The sequence below is a fragment of the Ascaphus truei genome, chromosome 1 (genome assembly GCF_040206685.1).
Source record: "Ascaphus truei isolate aAscTru1 chromosome 1, aAscTru1.hap1, whole genome shotgun sequence".
Lineage (NCBI taxonomy): Eukaryota > Metazoa > Chordata > Amphibia > Anura > Ascaphidae > Ascaphus > Ascaphus truei.
The window spans coordinates 16,589,900-16,609,410 of record NC_134483.1 but is presented as its reverse complement, the minus strand read 5'-3'; the positions used below and the strand labels follow the sequence as shown (position 1 = coordinate 16,609,410).

Here is a 19,511-nt window from a genome sequence, read left to right as displayed (position 1 = left end):
AGGGGGCCCCGGGTTTCAGAACAGTTAAGCAACTAAGATATATACCTCCCTCTGAGTGTGAAATGTGGGCATTCATGGAAGAACAAAATGCATCGTTAACAATAAAGAAACAGCACAACGTTGTATAAAGTGTGGTGTGTGGTCCTGTTGCCTGGGACCGTATAAATGACGGTAGTATGACAAAAGGTCCTGCCGCCCATTATTCCACAACCTTGCTACCTCATCGCCCAGCCGCCTGAATCCAGCACCCTGAGGCACGGTAACCCATGCGGCGTAGCCATACATAACACACCGATGTAATCTCCCTAGATGCCGGGCAGGGAGGGTTACACAAAGAAATGTAAAAAAAAAAGCTGTGTGTGCTGTGCACGCGCATAGTAAGTGAAACTTCTTTGACTTTTGTCACAGAAATTGTATTTGTGTTGGTGATGTTTTAATTAAAAATCAAAATACAATTTCATTGACAAAACGCAAATAAATTTGACTTAGAATGCGCGTGCTCTGCACACATCGCCTGTATTAGCTATTTGCACTAAGTGTGAATTCCTCGTGTGTGCGGGTATGTGTGTGTGTGTCAGTGTGTATGTGTGTGTGTGTGTGTGTGTCAGTCAGTGTGTGTGTGTGTGTGTATGTGTGTCAGTCAGTGTGTGTGTGTGTGTGTGTGTGTATGTGTGTCAGTCAGTGTGTGTGTGTGTGTGTGTGTGTGTGTGTGTGTATGTGTGTCAGTCAGTGTGTGTGTGTATGTGTGTGTCAGTCAGTGTGTGTGTGTGTGTATGTGTGTCAGTCAGTGTGTGTGTGTGTGTGTGTGTCAGTCAGTGTGTGTGTGTGTGTGTGTGTGTGTGTGTGTGTGTGTGTGTCAGTCAGTGTGTGTGTGTGTCAGTCAATGTATGTCTGTCTGTGTCCTGCAACCCTCTCCCAGCACACTTGTCCTTTCTCTGCAGCACCCTTATCCTGCCCCCAGCACATTTTCCTGTCCCCAGCACCTTTCAGCAGTCTCCCCCCCCCCCCCAGCACACTTGTCCTCCCCCCAGCACCCTTATCCTTTCTCTGCAGCACCCTTATCCTGCCCCCAGCACATTTTCCTGTACCCAGCACCTTTCAGCAATCTCCTCTCTCCCTCCACCCCATTTCTACCAGATCGCGGCATGGAGGCAGGGGGGGAGGGGGGCAGCGCATCATAGTTAGCTGGAGCCGGCTCGGAGGGGAGAGCTGCAGCGATGCCCCTTCTGATGGTGCTGCGCACTCAACCCCCCCCCCCCCCTTCCCATTACCGGAGCGGTTCCACTCGCTATGGAGTGACAGAGCCCGCCTTATTTTGCGTGACGTCACAGCCGTCCCCATGATGATGAGCGCTGCCCCCGGGTGAGGTGAGGACGCTTCTGAGGGCGTTATTCAGTCAGCGGGACACAGGGAAGGGGAAGCGGAGGGAGGAGAGATGCTGAGCAGCTGCTCACTGAGTCCACTTGGCCCACACCCGTGACTGATTTAAAATCCCCGCGCCTGCCTTCTTGCTACACCTTTCAGTCAAAAGCACCGAAAGCGCTGCGGCAGGCATTTTGCTACACCCATGGCAGCGGACGTATGGGGGTAACGGCGGCCGTTAGGAGCGGCGCCGGCGGCTATCGCCGCCGCCGCATGTCACAGCGGGTGTGTGGGGGAAGCGGAGGCCGTTAGGAGCGGCGCCAGCGGCTATCGCCGCCGCCGCCGCATGTCACAGCAGGCGTGTGGCGGCAGGGGGAGGGGGAGCCGTGACGTCACTTCCGTTTCACATTTCGCCCCCAACTCTCCCGTTTTACCCTATCAGAATAGGTGCCACTAAAGAAGTTTCACTTCAAAAGTTTCCATGCATTCAACATTGGAAGCAATGGCTTCATACCTGGAGTATATATTGTTTGAGATTGACCGCTTCTTTTTTCTCATATATAAATATTGTTTCTTTGTCTTCCACAGTGACCACATTGACTTCCCCACGTCTCTCCTCCCTTAAACTCAGCGGTCTTTTCCGGACACACACTCTAATTTTGTCTGTTTCTGTCCACGGTCCTTCTTTCTCCGAGGCACTGGGCCTGTAGAATGAGAATTCAGGCGACAATCTGAGCGTCACATATTCTCACTGGACAGGACATCAGTGCTTTCCTCAGCAGTGATGGGGCTACATTATTATTTTAACCTCTTCACCGCTGGAGGGCCCCACAATGCAATGCTGCACATGGCGTTGTTAACAATGACAATACATTTTACACAAGAATATGTTATATTAATCCAGGAAAATATTCAATCTAATATATTAGACACCCACCATTTCTTCATAGAACTTATTCGAAGTTTGTTATTTTTTAGGGTTTCATGACCTCTATATGTGACATCCCATAAAAAGTTAAGTGAATAGTCGATTTTACTTCCTTCATAGAAAAGAAATAGGAGAGCTCATTCAAAAGCATGGACACCCGCAGCGCGATCGCGGCAGACACTGTTCCCAGCGCCGCTCACTTTCGCTTTTTCGGTTCGCGGCGCTAGGGACAGCAAGTCTCGCTACATCTGTATATTTCCCACAAACTAAATGTAACACGCCCCCTCCCCCCTCCTCTTAATGATCTTGAGACAGAGAAAATGAAGCTAAGAGACTTGCATCTCAATGTTAATGCTATTATCCTCACCATGCTACCACAATACTAATAAGCATTACCTTAAGCATGTCTGAGGAACGCCATAGTTGTACCCCGACACATGAGTCACTCTGTGAATAACCGGGACTTCACTGTCACTAAGGCTTGGAGCTATGCCGCTCATTACAATTGGGTTCGGATTGTGTCCTTTTGCTGTGAAGCCGCCATCAATACCCAAGTCCTCTGCTGGAGCTTTCTGACTGTAATGTGGATCAGCTGGTAGAGCCATTTCAAATAGTTCTCCTGGGTGTTTAATAGAGTAGAAATGAGACAAGCCACATAATTCAGATTGTGTAAAAAGAATATTGTTCTTCTCAAAGGAGGAATCAAATTGCAGCTGCCTTCTAGTGCCGGATCTGTCTGGCTGGGGCTGGAGGTAAACACTGCCAGGCTGAAGAGGTGTCCTCTTGTCAAATTCTTTGCCCTCTTCCTCCACGCTCTGGATGATTTTAATGAGCTGGAAGAGGCGCTTGCGGTCCTCCATGTTGTGTACTCCCAGTCTGGGGTAATCCTTCATTGTGATCTTCGCCAGCTCCTCTATTCTCTGGAGCCCAAAACCTACAAAATGAGGGTAGTATTTTTCCAGCTCTGCTTCGCAAAGGCACTCGAACAGGCAGGAGGCCATGTTCATGCAACTTGGATGGACTCTGCAAGAAAATAATCTGTATCAAGAAGGAAAGTTGCAGAAATGGATAGAATAGACAAATATAAAAACGACACATGAAGTAACACATTTACAAACAAATAAGTTTATCAATATTTTCAATCCTATTAGAATAATGTAAGTCTGTAGTAGGCAGCATTATATACTTCAAGGGCACATACGCCCTTGAAACGGCCACAGAGTGTGTGAGTGTGTATACACACCCAAAAGAGGAGAGTAAAGAATAATCCACTGTTGGATCAAAATATCTTGTTTTTTATTACAAAAAACACATTAGAGAATTCCCCAAATCATAACAGACATGTATTTGTATATTGGCAGAATGTAGATATGGTGTTTTTAAGTCGTCGGTTGAGGTATATTGGTTATTTCGGTTATAAGATAGCACAAGGCGGTTTCTACATGCGTATTATTACATGGTAAATGATTTTTTTCTGTTATATTTTGTAATAAGAAAACAAGGAGGTATTTTGATAGTGCACCTGTAGTGAATTATTCTTGATCTCATTTGGGGGTCAGTATGTTTGTTATTACTTATGATTTTCAAACCAGAGATAGCACCGTGGTTAAGTGATAATTTGACAGGAGAGGTGCGCGTACACACACACACACACACACACACACACACACACACACACACACACACACACACACACACACACACACACACAATATTTGGAGAGCTGCTGCATTTATTTATTTTTTTACCTCTGCTTATCTGCTCATTTAGGGATCTTAGCCGTCCCTTGGCAGTATTAGCACCCACTGACAAACTGCACTTTCTGATTCTTCAACTCAGCATTTTTAAACCCCTTGAGCACCACTCTCACTCACCTTACGTATACACACGCATATAAAAATAAATACACATGTAGCCCTGGTAAGAAATAGGGCTATATGTCTATCCTCCTCCTGGTATAAGCCCTGGTAAGGGCAGGCTGCCAGGAGATCATGAGTTTCCCCCACTTCAAGCACTGCTCCTTTCGGGTCGTTAGAGTCACAGGAGGAAAAGAAACAGAGGGATACTTTGCCCACTACCAAGGTTGCTATTACACCCTTATCCAACTTTTAATTATCTACAGGTAGCGCCCGGGTATTTCTGTTCTATGGTGGAGGTAGGTCACCTTACCCTGTGTCAAGGCAAGAGACATGGGGGCGGTGCCTGCTGAAATTATAAAGAGCAATGCACTTCCTATTTAGGGTTAGTCTAAGGGAGTTTAGAGTGTGACACTGGCTGGTCCAGTGTGACAGTTAGTGTACAGTTGGAGAAGGAGAAGCCAGCAGCCTCTGAGTAGAGCTGCTGGAATTATAGTAGTGAGGTGGACCAATGCCTCTCACCCTGTTTAGGGGGTGAGGGAAGAGCTAGCCACCCCCTGGGTGCCCTTGGCCTAGGGTGGTGGCAGGGAAAGATACCATCCTGAAGGAGAGCAGTCTGGGTGGAGAATACAACCTGTACCTGACTGGTGATCGTGCTGCTGTGTTGCTGATTTTGCTACTGTGTGAATAAAGAGCTGCTGCTGCTTTTAAGGAAAGCTGCGTGTGTGAGACTGGAATCTCTCATCCCTGTGTGGGAATACTCTCTATAAGGATTCCACCCCGCATTCCTGGGGCTTACTAGAGATGGAGGTGCTGCACCACTAGAAGAGAACGAAGGCATCCACCCAAGAAATCTGTTCCTGCCATCCCCCATACCATTGCGGGAGACTCAGGCCCTCCTGTTGCCAGCAGGTATGCACCACACTCAGACATGTAGCCAGACCCTAGTACAGTGTAGGGGGACTGATCTGCGATTGCCCCGGAGTCCATGGGTTACACACACATACAGTACACAGGCAGAAGAGACGTTGCAGCTAAGGCAGCACACGTGAGCTGCATACACTTCCGGGGGCCACCTGTTGCCCACCAATGGTGCAAGAAAAATCAGAAGAAACCTTTGATTAACATAGTGCATATTACTCTATTCTATAGCCATTCGTCTATTTTGCTATAGATATCCTGCAAAAATGGTTAATGAGTGAGATATAGGTGGGGGGGGGGGGGACACACCAGACAAGTATTTTAAACTTTTAGTTTCTCCATAGCAACCAAATTCTTGATGGCGTACTGTCACAAACCTTACCCAATCTCTTTTATGGTGACTTTTTTGACCTGTTGTATATACAGGTAAATTGTTGATACAGACTTAGCCTTTCAATGAGCCAGGAGACGAGGGCGGGGGAAATGGGGCCTGACAGAGCCAGGAGACGTGGGCGGGGGAAATGGGGCCTGACAGAGCCAGGAGACGTGGGCGGGGGAAATGGGGCCTGACAGAGCCAGGAGAAATGGGGCCTGACAGAGCCATGAGAAGAGGGCAGGGGAAATGGGGCCTGACAGAGCCAGGAGACGAGGGCGGGGGAAATGGGGCCTGACAGAGCCAGGAGAAATGGGGCCTGACAGAGCCAGGAGAAGTGGGCGGGGGAAATGGGGCCTGACAGAGCCAGGAGACGAGGGCGGGGGAAATGGGGCCTGACAGAGCCAGGAGACGAGGGCAGGGGAAATGGGGCCTGACAGAGCCAGGAGACGAGGGCAGGGGAAGTGGGGCCTGACAGAGCCAGGAGACGAGGGCGGGGGAAATGGGGCCTGACAGAGCCAGGAGACGAGGGCAGGGGAAATGGGGCCTGACAGAGCCAGGAGACGTGGGCGGGGGAAATGGGGCCTGACAGAGCCAGGAGACGTGGGCAGGGGAAATGGGGCCTGACAGAGCCAGGAGAAATGGGGCCTGACAGAGCCAGGAGACGTGGGCGGGGGAAATGGGGCCTGACAGAGCCAGGAGAAATGGGGCCTGACAGAGCCAGGAGACGTGGGCGGGGGAAATGGGGCCTGACAGAGCCAGGAGAAGAGGGCAGGGGAAATGGGGCCTGACAGAGCCAGGAGACGAGGGCAGGGGAAATGGGGCCTGATAGAGCCAGGAGAAGAGGGCAGGGGAAATGGGGCCTGACAGAGCCAAGGGAAGAGGGCAGGGGAAATGGGGCCTGACAGAGCCAGGAGACGAGGGCAGGGGAAATGGGGCCTGATAGAGCCAGGAGAAGAGGGCAGGGGAAATGGGGCCTGACAGAGCCAGGAGACGAGGGCAGGGGAAATGGGGACTGACAGAGCCCCTCTATATTGTATTTTCTCTCCGACATGTAGGCTCCCTACATCATTGGGCAATATTATAATTAACTAGATCTATTCAATATACTGCACAGTTGATTTCCCTTTGAAATATTTGTTTAGTTCCTGTAACCCCTACTTGCCCGGCTCCCAAGGAGTGTTACTATGAGGTAGTGTAGGTGTTTTGCCACAGACTCCCTTTACCTTCTCTGGGTGCTGGCATTCGGCTGGCTGTTAGTGTAAGCTCTGAGGTTGGTAAGAAAGGGTGCCAGGAACTTTTATACAACCAGGACAGGCTTTATTGACAGGACAGGCTCTCTTTACATTCTCTTCCCTGGAATCCAGACATCTTCACAGAGAGGTACGCATGGCTTACATCACTTAAAGTTGTAAATTGCAAACAGGGTACATGCTTTTCCCATAACCCTTCCTGATCTAGGAGCCATTTGCAGGCACTACTTTAGACATCTGCTGAGGGGTATAATTCCATCAGGGTTCCCATCTACCCCTCATAAATACAATCTCCTAGCTGTCTTCCTCAGGTACCTGGTGTGTCTTTCCATTACAAAGTTGGCCATAGAGCAACTTTGATAGTGATAGTTCCCTGGTTTAGGGATCCCACTCTGTGAACCTGTCACACACACACACACCCTCAGTGTACTGATATGGACTTTCCATCAGATCTTCACGGGGCCCTATCTACTTAGGGGCACCTTCCCTATACATCAGAACAATACAAGCGACCTCACATACTTGAACACAAAGTTACACACTTATTAGACGAAGACTAAATACATACATTTGAGACCCCTCTCATCTTTCACGCGGAGTCCACCTGGTGTTGATGGGGCACTCCTGTGGTCCTCCTGGGGTCTGAAGCCCAACCCCCTATACCTCCATCTTTATACCACCTGGTGACCTCACAGGTCATTATAGTTACCCGGGAGTGGTTGGGCTCCTCATCATCTCCCCCCACCCCTGTTATTGGGCGAAACTGGGTGATCTCTTTCCAGAATAGGGGCGGGGATTACATGGCAGTTGGCTGAATTGCAAAAATACCTTAAAGGTCCTTACCTTGCAACAACTCCCCAGACATTAACCCCTTCTATACCTTTGGTAACCCAAAGGGGGGTTACACTGCTTTAGCAGAAAATTTGCACATTTCTTCTTGAGCAAGAGGGAAGACTGCTTCACAGCATATTGAATGGGTACCCAAGAATAAATGGGTCGCTCAAAGTCACAGGAACTGGTAAAAACGGCATATAGTACATTCGTGATTAATATAAGAAAGTTATGTTTTGGTGGGTGGATTAGAAATAGTTACAATATGCATTCAGAAAAACAGCCTTTCCTGTATTTAATGGAAACAAAAGAAACAGCGCACAACGCCAAATAGTGAAGCAAGTATTGCAATAATATATTGATTAAAAGGGTTATTTAGACTGCGTACATCATATAGGTGAAAAAAGTGCATTTAGTGTGTATCACACTGGTTACCACTCGGCCGCTGTTGGCAGGAGAGTCTGGTGCTTGCTTTTCTCAGAGGGAGCCGCTATGTTGGTTCTGGAGCAGGATTCTTACTTAGACTCCTCATCTGACAATATGTTACTCCCTAAGGGGGTTCCCCTTTAAGCAGCCAGGCTCCGCTGCGGGTATTGGTGCTCAGTGGGACCGCTCAAAGTTCCGAGTCGTCTGGAGCAGCTCGTGTAGCTCAACAGGCAGATCCTCTGCACACGGAGGTGAGACCGCAACCTGCAGGGACAGACTCAGCGTGCCACGATGCCGCTCCGTCACGGGACGCTGCGTGATGACGTCACAGTCTCCGCAGCAGTGATGGAATCGGCAGGGAGATGGTAAAGTCTCTCAAAAGAGGATCTGCCTGTTGAGCTACACGAGCTGCTCCAGACGACTCGGAACTTTGAGCGGTCCCACTGAGCACCAATACCCGCAGCGGAGCCTGGCTGCTTAAAGGGGAACCCCCTTGGGAGTAACGTATTGTCGGATGAGGAGTCTAAGTAAGAATCCTGCTCCAGAACCAACATAGCGGCTCCCGCTGAGAAAAGCAAGCACCAGACTCTCCTGCCAACTGCTGCCGAGTGGTAACCAGTGTGATACACACTAAATGCACTTTTTTCACCTATATGATGTACGCAGACTAATTACCCTTTTAATCAATATATTATTGCAATACTTGCTTCACTATTTGGCGTTGTGCGCTGTTTCTTTTGTTTCCATTTCTTAGAGTGTGAGGGGTGCTGAGCCCCCCCTGTGTTTATAGCAGGAGACGCCCGTATCAGCTACACGGTTATGTGATATATTTAATTTATTTTTTTATATACTTTCACTGTGGTATTTGTGGTATATTCCTTTCCACTTATTTATAGGGTTCAGTCACTGCACTGTGTATATATATATATATATATATTTTAGGTTAGATAGTAGCGCACAGTATTATTTTTGTTTTTCCTGTATTTAGTTTAGCAAAATATTGCTAAATATTTAACATTCCATTGACACTTAATAGCCCTAAGCAAATCTTTAATACAGGGTTTCTCAACCAGGGTGCCGTGGTACACTGGGGGGCACATGAGAAACACTTTGGCAGCTGGTGCACCCCACGCGGTCTGGAGACAGAGAGATTGTGATCCACTCTACTCGCTCTCCTCTTTCAGCACGGCAGAGGAGAGAAGGGAGTTGGATCACAGTCTCCCCGCCGTGAATGTGGAGTGTGAGTTAGATAAAGAAGCTGAGTGTGCTATGCGAGGGTGCTCTGTGAAAAGAGGGTGGGACGGAATGTGGAGTGTGAGATAGATAAAGATGCCGAGTGTGCTATGCGAGGGCGAGTGTGCTCTGTGACAAGGTGGTGGGACGAAATGTGGAGTGTTTTGCGAATAAGGGTGAGAATGAAGTGTAAGTAGATGGGGAGTGTGGTGGGTTTTTCCGTGCGAGATGGGCGAGTGTGGTTGGTGTAAGGCTGTGCGTATAGTGCCCACTACGGGCGCCGCCGCCCAAAAACAAATACATTGCCGCCGCGTGACGGCGACAATGCGATGGAGCGACGTTGCGTCGCCAAATTTGGAAGCTGGCAATATTTGATTTTTCAAGGGCTGTCGCCTCATGTGACAGCCCCATAACCAATCAAATGCCAGAAAGCCCGTGACACCGCCGCAAAGCGAAATATAACTTTCGCTAGCAGCGACGGGTGACATCACCCGTCCCGTCGCGGGCACTATACGCGCGGCCCAAGTGAGAAGGGTTGCGTACGGTTTGATGAACAGGGGTTTTACAAATCCTCCAGGATTGCCCGAGCTGAAAAAAGTTTGAGAGCCGCCCACTGCTCTAACATTATATTTTAAATGTACTGTACCACCCCCACCTTTCACTTGGAAAGTTATACTGTACATAAATACTACAACTCACATTTAAAAGAAACTATACTTTTTTTTAAATTAAATATGGATCATTCAGGTTATACCCATTAGCAGCAGGAATTAAACTGGCAGTGATGACAACTTGTAAAAGGGAACAGCTTAGAAAAGAAATATGTGTTTGTGCTGCAATTTATATTTTTTTGTTAATATAAAAAAATGGGCAGTTGTAAACATAATATAAAAATTGCCGAAAAAAAGCAATCATCTGTTCTATGGATAAGATAAACTTCATTTTAAAGCAGCCGCCCCCACTGCTTGCTGATCTGTATTTATTTTTAAGCTCGCCTGAACCGGTGGGTTCCCCAGAGCCGATCCGTTACCAAAGACGTCTGTGGACCCTGTGGTTCCCAATTGACGAGAAGTTTGGCGCACGCAAAATTGCCGCCGGGTCGGGGTTTGCTCCAGTGGCCAACAGACAGTTGCAACTTCACCGGGAGATGCGGCTGCGACTTTCTATCCGTGACCTTGTGGCCATGTTTGTCATTTTTTTGTTTCAAAACCAGCACAAAAAAACAAATATTGTCTCAGTAACCTGGGGGGGAAAAGGAAGTCGGGGGACCATAGATCATCTCTGAGGGACCCCATGGTTCAAATAAGATAGCTATAAAAATAAAAATTGGGAGGGAGGAGAGAGGAGAAAGATTGCTTTTGGTCTTAACCCTAATTCTTAGATGTAAATATATATTGATATTCCCAATATATCCTAGAAAGAATGATCACCTCTTACAGCTGATCAAACACAAGTAAATAGTAAAAGACAGCTGTTAAGGATATATTTGTGGAGCATGTTTGGGGGTCACGGGCAGAGGATTGCAAGAAATGTATTTTTATACCACAGAGTCACAGCTGCAGGGCCACTGGCTGACGTCCCTGGGATGTACTTAATGCTGCACCAGGGCTTCCATTTGCAGCTCTCAAGAGCCACCAACAGGCCAGGCTTTCAATACAACGCAAACCTAAGCAAGTTAGTGTCAGTGATCACTCGAGCCTGGATAATAGGTTTATTAAATCTGGAAAAGACGGCCTCTTGGCGGTTTTCGAGTCCTGCTTTCACTGACTGGACGATGACGACTTACAACACACCACCCAATAATACTTTAAAGACATAAGTGAAAAGCAAATAAGTGCACAGAAAAAAATCATATACAAAACAGTACATCTGAAGAAAACATTTGAGGTCCTAAAAAGCTAAATCCATGAACTCATGTTGGTCCATTAAAAAAAGTTAACACAGACTGAAATGGATCTATACATTTCTAAGACCAACGTAGCCACTGAAATGCAAACCTACTATAATATAGAAATAATACAGTGTATTGATTTTTAACGCTTTCCTTACACAACAAATTTGTGAATTAAATTAGCTACAAAGTACAAAGAAAGTCATATAAACAGCTTACATTTATAGGAACATTAAGTCTTGAAAAGATATGGATGAGCAGTCAGGGAAGAGTGCTTAAATAAGCATGTACTTACATGTCTGATGTGGCATAACAGAATGACAATAAGCAATCAAGAGTATTCCGTTGTTGGGAAGGTAGAAGAACAGAAGAATTAAGACATACTGTAGCAGTTTGTCATTATTAGTTTTTTCAAATGTAGCCTGGTCATTACACCAGGACAAAGCTGAAACATATCGTACCATAAGTGAGACTCTGAACACTGAGATGAGGGTGTATTCGTTTTTAAGAAAAGGGCATGGCTTAGTGCAGCTGGCTTGCACATTTAAGGATCTGCATTCATAGGTCTTAGGTCTTTATACGAAGCAAATTAAAAGTAGGAGGTGGAGGATTTTAACTGGATGCCAACAAGGGTGGATAAATAAAGGATTAAAAGAAAACTGTGATAGCACTAACCCGTTCTATAAAAGATAATTCACTGTGAAACATGTTCATCAATTCATACTCAAAGCCTTGGGGAAGCAGAAATCCCTTATCCCATCTGAATCAATAGGTCCCAAATGCTGGGACGGGTCTTTCCTGCCAATGGAGCACTCCCATTTTGGAAGATAACCACCTCAAAAGCGTTGACACTGTTGGGAAGGTAACGCCAGACTCCTACATGGAGAGACGCCTAAAATTTAGATCCCCTCACAAAATCACATAGGGTGAATGAAGGGAATTTCTGGTACAGTATATACATGACATCAGTGCAGCAGCTTTATAGGAGAATATGGTAAACTAAATGGGATTATTTTATATCAGCTGAAGCGGTTGATCTGGCTATTTTTAGCCTAAATTCCCCATTGAAATGGGGAATGTCGGACAAAAATGGTCCATTTGCTTCGTTTTGTGGAATATACAATAAGCCCCTAAATCTTAATAGTAACAGCATGATGGCACACACACGCACACACACACAAACACACACACACACACACAAACACACACACTATAAGAGAATGAGCTACGCTTTTTTTCTACACATTTTCAAAGCAGAACACATATTGAATACAGTAAGTGGATCCACAATAGTGAGCAACTCAGATGGGGGGTTCAGTTACAGCGCTGTGCCACAGTGAAAGTATAATCGGGTCCATATAAAAAGTGCTGTGGGGACCCCTTTAAAAAAAGTCTTGGCTGTCAAACGATGCTGAAAACACTTCTAACTTTTTACAGAAAACCAAAAACAGCCATAAAATAGGCACTCGTTTAAAATAACATTGAAGAAAATATAACTGCTGTTCACTGCATGAAAGCCAATCATGATGTCAATGCTGCATAATTTTCTAATACATCATCTTACTTACCCTATTTTTTTTTTCATTCATTCTAAGCGCACACGGATATTGGACAATTCCAAATATAGACACTAAGCACATAAATGAGTCCTCACAGCGGAGAGGGACAGCTGCGTCCAACAACAGCTGTCTGAATACTGCAAATGTCTCAGCTCCAGCACTGTCACAAAAGGATTCTGCATTAAACTTCTATCAAGAGACACAATTGCTTCCGGTCTTGTAAGTAGGAATAAAGTGTAAAAGGGAGGTGAATATACAAAAAGTGAGCGGTACTCTGAAATCCCTAGTATCCCGCTTCAACCGCTGGGCTACCGACACTCAAAACGGCCACTACCAGTGAGTAACTGTAACAAGTGAAGATGCTAGCGGGCATAGTGGGTTTCTCTAGCAGAAAGCGAATTAGGAATCAGACGACAGGAAATAACATCAACTATAATACTAGTAAAAAGAAAAGTGATGCTTTGTAAAGAAGCCCAAACTTTTCCCCCAAGACTTCAACGCCTCAACAATAAGGCACTCCCCGAAGGGAGGTTTCCCAGGTTGATGTTTACATTCACTGTAGTGTATGTTGGCTGTGACATATCCCGAATGTAACCAGAAGAGTATACTGTATTTCAGATGATCCTTTTTCAGGACGGAAGAAGAATGGAAAAGCAAAGTGTTGCAGGCCTCTGGACACGAGAGATTTAAACCAGCTATTTTTTTAAATAGGGATTTCCCTACACAATATGGCAGGAATGGCCAATTCCAGTCCTCGGGGGTCACAAACAGGTCAGGTTTTAAGGATCTCTGTTTCAGCACAGGTGGCTCAGTCAGTGGTTTAACCACCTGTGCTAAAGCAGGGATATCCTTAAAACCTGACCTGTTGGGGGCCCTTGAGGACTGGGAGTTGCCCACCCCTGGCCGAGCCCATAGAAAATAACGTTGTTTAGAAGGATCATCGTCCCCTCAATCTGCACCAACAGCATATAAAGGAGGCTTTTTTCTTCATTTTTTTGGTAAACAGCCATTACCAGTATGTACTAAGAAGTGCGGGGAAATCGTCCAAGTTCAACTTGGCTAAAACACAAATGGTGTTAGCACCGAATTAACCCGGTCAGTACCGGAAGGTTGCGACACCTCACCCTCCGGCATCACGTGTCCACTTTTCGGGGTGATCACGTTATCCTTTCACTGTCCCGGGCTGGTTGTGACAGGGAGGGGGTGGGCTCTCTTTCAGTGTTGGACGTGGTTGGCACTCAATTGCGTACAGCCCCTTAAAAACTGACAGAGGCCAATGACATACAGTGTATATCGTAGGGGCCCCTGGGGTGGTACTTTTCTTGACGTATGCATCAACCAAAAAATGTATTAAGAGAGGGGATGTATCAACCACAAATATATTGGCGCAGCAGGGATGTGTAATTTTACAGGTCAACAAAACGCATTATTTTCACAGTATGCCATTATAAAAAATATTACACTAATGAGCAATAACTACAAACACTAGCTATAAAAAAAAAATACTAATAATTCTGTTTTTCTTAAAATGGTATCAATCTGGTATTCAGCATGACGCAATGCATCAAAATACATTTCAAACACCCTATGCGTCATACTATATGCATGGAGTTTGTATACATACGACGCATGGCATGAAGGTTTACACTACTCTTTAGCACTAAATAAAAAATCAGATATGATCTTAGTACAGAGGCCCCTGTGTGTAAATATATATGTAACCCGGGTCCCACTGGTTCCCCCGTAAATCCCCTTTCCCATTACCTCCGCTGTAGTGCGGAAGACTGCGGTGGGTGCCGTCAGACTGCGAGGCGGACCCACCGGTCAAGTGGGGAGGGCGACCAGATCGCCGGTTCTCCTTAGCGTCCGCCAGGAAGGGCGCCGCCATCTTGCGCACAGTCGCGCATGCGCAGTGAGTGGCACATGCGCAGAAGGAGCTGCAGGGCGGCCATTAGGCAGAGGAAGCACCTTAGGGGACTACAAGCCCCATCAGGCATAGGGCTGCGAAACAGGTGACACTACACAGCCAATAAAGGCTGCAGCGTTCCCCTGCCCCACAGATAGATACATTTCGCGCGGTTCTGAGACCATGCCAGTCGGAGCTGGGACAAGGAAGGGGTAAGTTATGTGTGCAGGTGTCTGTGCCACCTGCACTAGGCCAGATACCCCCTATTAGGCCCAGCAAGGCCCCAACTCCCACATAGCTTGTGGCTGCTATAGGGACTTGCCCTTAGACAGGGATATCGCCCCGCTTAGCACTATCAGGGTCAGGGACACAGTGAGACGCCGCAAGGTGACTGCGGCCTGCGGTCCAGAACCAGACCATCAGAGACTATCATCAGTGTGGGACCCTCCAGCTGGATACCACCCACCGCGGAGGCGGACTCATCGCTAGATCAGTGGATCCTATATTCTACAGCGCGCCCGGGCGTGGCATCACACGGCAGGTACCCAACTCCTCACGTGCACCAACAAACAGTTCTAGTGGGCAGCGCTGACCTACACACTTTTGGGTGGGACTACTTACTCAGGGACACCAGGGTGGTTAGGTGCCTGAGGGCCCTTATGTGTGGGACTGTATCATTGATGGTGGGATATATATTGTCATGCTTGACCTGGTGGTGTGTACATATACAGTTCATGCAGTAAAACTGTTATCTTTTCATTAAGTGTGTGTTTTATTGTATGTGGGTCCTGTAACGGGTTATTCTACACGATAGAATCCCGTACAGGTGAAGGCGCTACTAAGCATCGTTCCAGGATACACCCCGGGCTCCCAGCAGCGGAGGCTCATGCCTCCTGTGAGCCACCAGGTATTGCACCCTACACACACCGTAGCTACACATCTCCCAGGGGGTGGGGGAAAGTGCAATATATATATATACATATATATAGCCTATGTGGAGGTATCTGTACCGAGTTAGCCAAGCTTAATAATTAAAAATGAATAGACGATACCGTTCTGTGGCTAACAAAATGCTTTTATTTGTGCAAGCTTTCGAGATACACTGATCTCTTGCAGAATTCAACAGCACAACTAAATGCGGGACAAGACCATGCTAGGACATAAGATGCAAAACCTGCGCAATGCTCCACACAGCAGAAACAATACAAATACCCCACAGGAATCTGGAGTACAAAATCAGAGGAAGGTTCACCTGTTTCTCCAGCAATGTCGTGTACAGGTGCGCCAACGAGTATTCTAAAACTTGCCTTAAATTTGCCTTGGAAAATCTGAGGCTATCACCAACAAGATCCAGGTACATGCTGCAACATTTCAGCGACATTTCTGCAGAAACTAATGGCCCATCGGATTAACACAGCAGGGGTCCCTGGAGTCCCATTCCGTTTGAACCCCCCCTGTTAATCCGATGGGCCACTAGTCTGTCTGCAGAAATGTCACTGAAATGTTGCAGCATGTACCTAACATGTACCTGGGTCTCATTGGTGATTGCCCCAGATTTCTTTTAGAATACACGTTGGCACTACAGTACCTCATCATGTGCATGAAATGCCCAGGGGGCTGCTACTACATAGGTGAGATGGGACAGGGGCTAAACAAGAGAATGAATCTGCATCGCCACAGCATCATACGCAGAACAAGAGACAGTCCTGTTGGTGATCATTTCTCTGACTCTGGCCACAAGATGAACGATCTGAAGGTGGCCATACTCAAAGGTAATCTTACAACACCGAAAGAGAGACGGTTGCATAAATAGTAATTTATGCAACTGTTCGGGACACTTAGCGGTTGCCTAAACCAAGACCGCAGTTTCATGAGTCACTACCCTGACACAAGAGAACTCTCTTCCCATGAATGCTAAAGGCCATGTCCATACATACTGGGCTATATGAATGCACACACAGCTGTCTCCTACACATACAAATATTCTATGTAATTCCATTCCAAGGGCACCCTCATTGATAAAGATCCCTCTCCGGGGTCGAAACGTCGCTTATATGTGCAAGTATATTTTTATACCAATATAATTCTTTTTGTGATATTGCTGTGTGTGGTTGTCTCCTTGCCACTTCACTACTGGCTTTGTATGATATATATGTAGCCCCGGTCCTCTTGGGCTCCCAGTGACCCCTTCCTTACCTCCGCAGCGGTTTCGAGGGTTGTCAGCAAGTACAGGAAGGTGGGGGCAAGAGCAGGGAGTGCCCTGGAGGCTCCGCAGCGGCCTGCACGCTCAGGGCGCCGCCATGTTGCTATTTCGCGCATGCGCAATGGAAATGCGCAGTGGGTGGCCATTACAAGTCCGTGCGTGCGCAGATAGATCTAGCGGTGGCCATTACAATGTCGCGCATGCGCAGTCGAGATCGCGCACGCGGTGCCAATGATAAAGGGCTCCGCAAGGGACTACATTACCCAGAAGACTCTGGGGACTGCCCTTTCACCCAGATTACCTGTTGCATCACAGCCAATAGGGCTTTAGTATTTCCCTACTCGATAGGACAGAGTCATCAAGCAGAGCCCACGCCAGTTAGTTGGAGCAGGTTAGGGTAGGTTGTATGTGCAGGGAGCAGTAGCCCCTGCACTAGCCCAGGTTACCCCCTAGGCCCCAGCTAGGATTCATGCCCCAGGTTGTGGCTGCTACAGGGACAGGCCCTTAGATAGGGACCCTGCCCCTTTAGTTATTTGCTAAATTCAAGGACACAGTTCATCTGCTGCACAGCCCTGATCCTTGTGTTCTGGATCAGATCGCTACTCAAGATAAGAGACTATCTTCCCGGTGATATTATCCACGCCGGAATTCACTCCATGCGTAGGCGGACGACCACGTTGGATCTGACAGATCCCCCTTTTGTATTCTACTATACCCGGGTGCAGGAACCCCGGACAGGTACCTAATTCAGTGCACCAACACTCCACGGGATAGCGCTATCTCCAACACTTTGGGTGGGCCCTGACATAGGGAAAGGGACATCAGGGAATTGGTGACCGGCACCCAACGTACTTTTGGGACATTCATTGTTGGTATCCGGTGGGGAAACATATATACATACATACATACATAACTGTGTGGTACAGAGTACCAAGGTTATTTCTTTTAGTAAAGGTTGGTAGCATATATTGTGTGCGTGCATTATTATTATTCCTGTAAGACAGGCATGTCAAACATGCGGCCCGCGGGCCGCATGCGGCCCGCAACGGATATTTTTGCGGCCCGCTCACAACCAGCGCGGCGGTCGTGTGTGTCGGCGAGCGTGTGGGCGGCGGTTAAAAGTTTTGGCCGCGGGAGAAGCGAGCGCGGGTGTGGGGGAAGTGAGCAGCACGGGCAGAAGTAAAATCTGTCCTGCAGGGGCTGGAGGCGTACGGTGGCCGGGTGCAGTCAATCTGCACTCGTGCCTGTGTGGGAGGACTCGGGGGCGGAGTCAAAACCCCGGCGGAGAGACTGCATTCTGTGTGTGTGTGTGTGTGTGTGTGTGTGTGTCACTGTGTGTGTGTGTGTGTGTGTGTGTCACTGTGTGTGTGTCACTGTGTGTGTGTGTGTGTCACTGTGTGTGTCACTGTGTGTGTGTGTGTGTGTGTGTGTGTGTTTGTGTGTGTGTATGTGTGTGAAAATCTGGCCTGCTGGGACTGGAGTCGGACGGTGGCCGGGCGCAGTCATCCTGCACACATGCCGTGTGTGGGAGGACAGCGGGGGCGGAGCCAACAGCTGAGATAGCTGCAAAAGACGTCTGTGAGACTGCCTCCTGCCTGGAATAAGGTAAGGACAAGGGGGGGGGGGGATGATGGGGCATGGGGGGGGGGGAGGGGATGATGGGGCATGGGGGGGGGGGAGAGGATGATGGGGCATGGGGGGGGGAGAGGATGATGGGGCATGGGGGGGAATATGATGATGGGGCATGGGTGGGGAATATGATGATGGGGCATGAGGGGGGGGGAATATGATGATGGGGCATGGGGGGGGGATATGATGATGGGGCATGGGGGGGGAATATGATGATGGGGCATGGGGGGGAATATGATGATGGGGCATGGGGGGGAATATGATGATGGGGCATGGGTGGGGGGGAATATGATGATGGGTGGGGGGGAATATGATGATGGGTGGGGGGGAATATGATGATGGGGGGGGATATGATGATGGGGCATGGGGGGGGGAAATATGATGATGGGGCATGGGGGGGGAAATATGATGATGGGGCATGGGGGGGGGAAATATGATGATGGGGCATGGGGGGGGAATATGATGATGGGGCATGGGGGGGGGGAATATGATGATGGGGCATGGGGGGGGGGGAATATGATGATGGGGCATGGGGGGGGGAAATATGATGATGGGGCATGGGGGGGGAATATGATGATGGGGGGGAATATGATGATGGGACATGGGGGAGGAAATATGATGATGGGGCATGGGGGGGGGGGGAAATATGATGATGGGGCATTGGGGGGAAAATATGATGATGGGGCATGGGGGGGGGGAATATGATGATGGGGCATGGGGGGGGGGAAATATGATGATGGGGCATTGGGGGGGGAAATATGATGATGGGGCATGGGGGGGGAATATGATGATGGGGCATGGGGGGGGGGAATATGATGATGGGGCATGGGGGGGGGGGGGGTAATATGATGATGGGCATGGGGGCCAGCCTGGGCAGATAAAGGTGGGAGGCAGGGGGTGGGGAATATGATGATGGGGCATGGGGGCCAGCCTGGGCAGATAAAGATGGGAGGCAGGGGGTGGGGAATACGATGATGGGGCATGGGGGCCAGTCTGGGGAGATGAGATCATGATGAGGGGGGGAGGTGGGGGTATTTTTTAAATGTATTGGGGAGGTGGAGCTATTTTTTAAATGTATTGGGGAGGTGGGGCTATTTTTTAAATGTATTGGGGAGGTGGGGCTATTTTATAAATGTATTG

The 19,511-nt window shown here is 48.1% G+C and overlaps 1 protein-coding gene across 3 annotated transcripts in view; it reads right to left on the bottom strand.

The window, feature by feature from the left end:
* Nucleotides 1–19,511, bottom strand: part of KIF24 (kinesin family member 24) — a 67,520-nt gene that overhangs the window by 22,205 nt on the left and 25,804 nt on the right. Inside the window, exons 2-4 of one of the 3 annotated variants that reach the window (XM_075582649.1) lie at nt 11,370–11,422; nt 2,687–3,313; nt 1,877–2,066 (exon numbers count right to left, since the gene is read on the bottom strand). In XM_075582649.1, coding sequence (XP_075438764.1) covers nt 1,877–2,066; nt 2,687–3,297 — 801 coding nt within the window. In that variant the 5' untranslated portion in view covers nt 3,298–3,313; nt 11,370–11,422. Of the gene's footprint in view, nt 1–1,876; nt 2,067–2,686; nt 3,314–11,369; nt 11,423–19,511 lie in introns of those variants that run through there. The other 2 variants (XM_075582640.1, XM_075582658.1) reach the window with 2 other exon arrangements.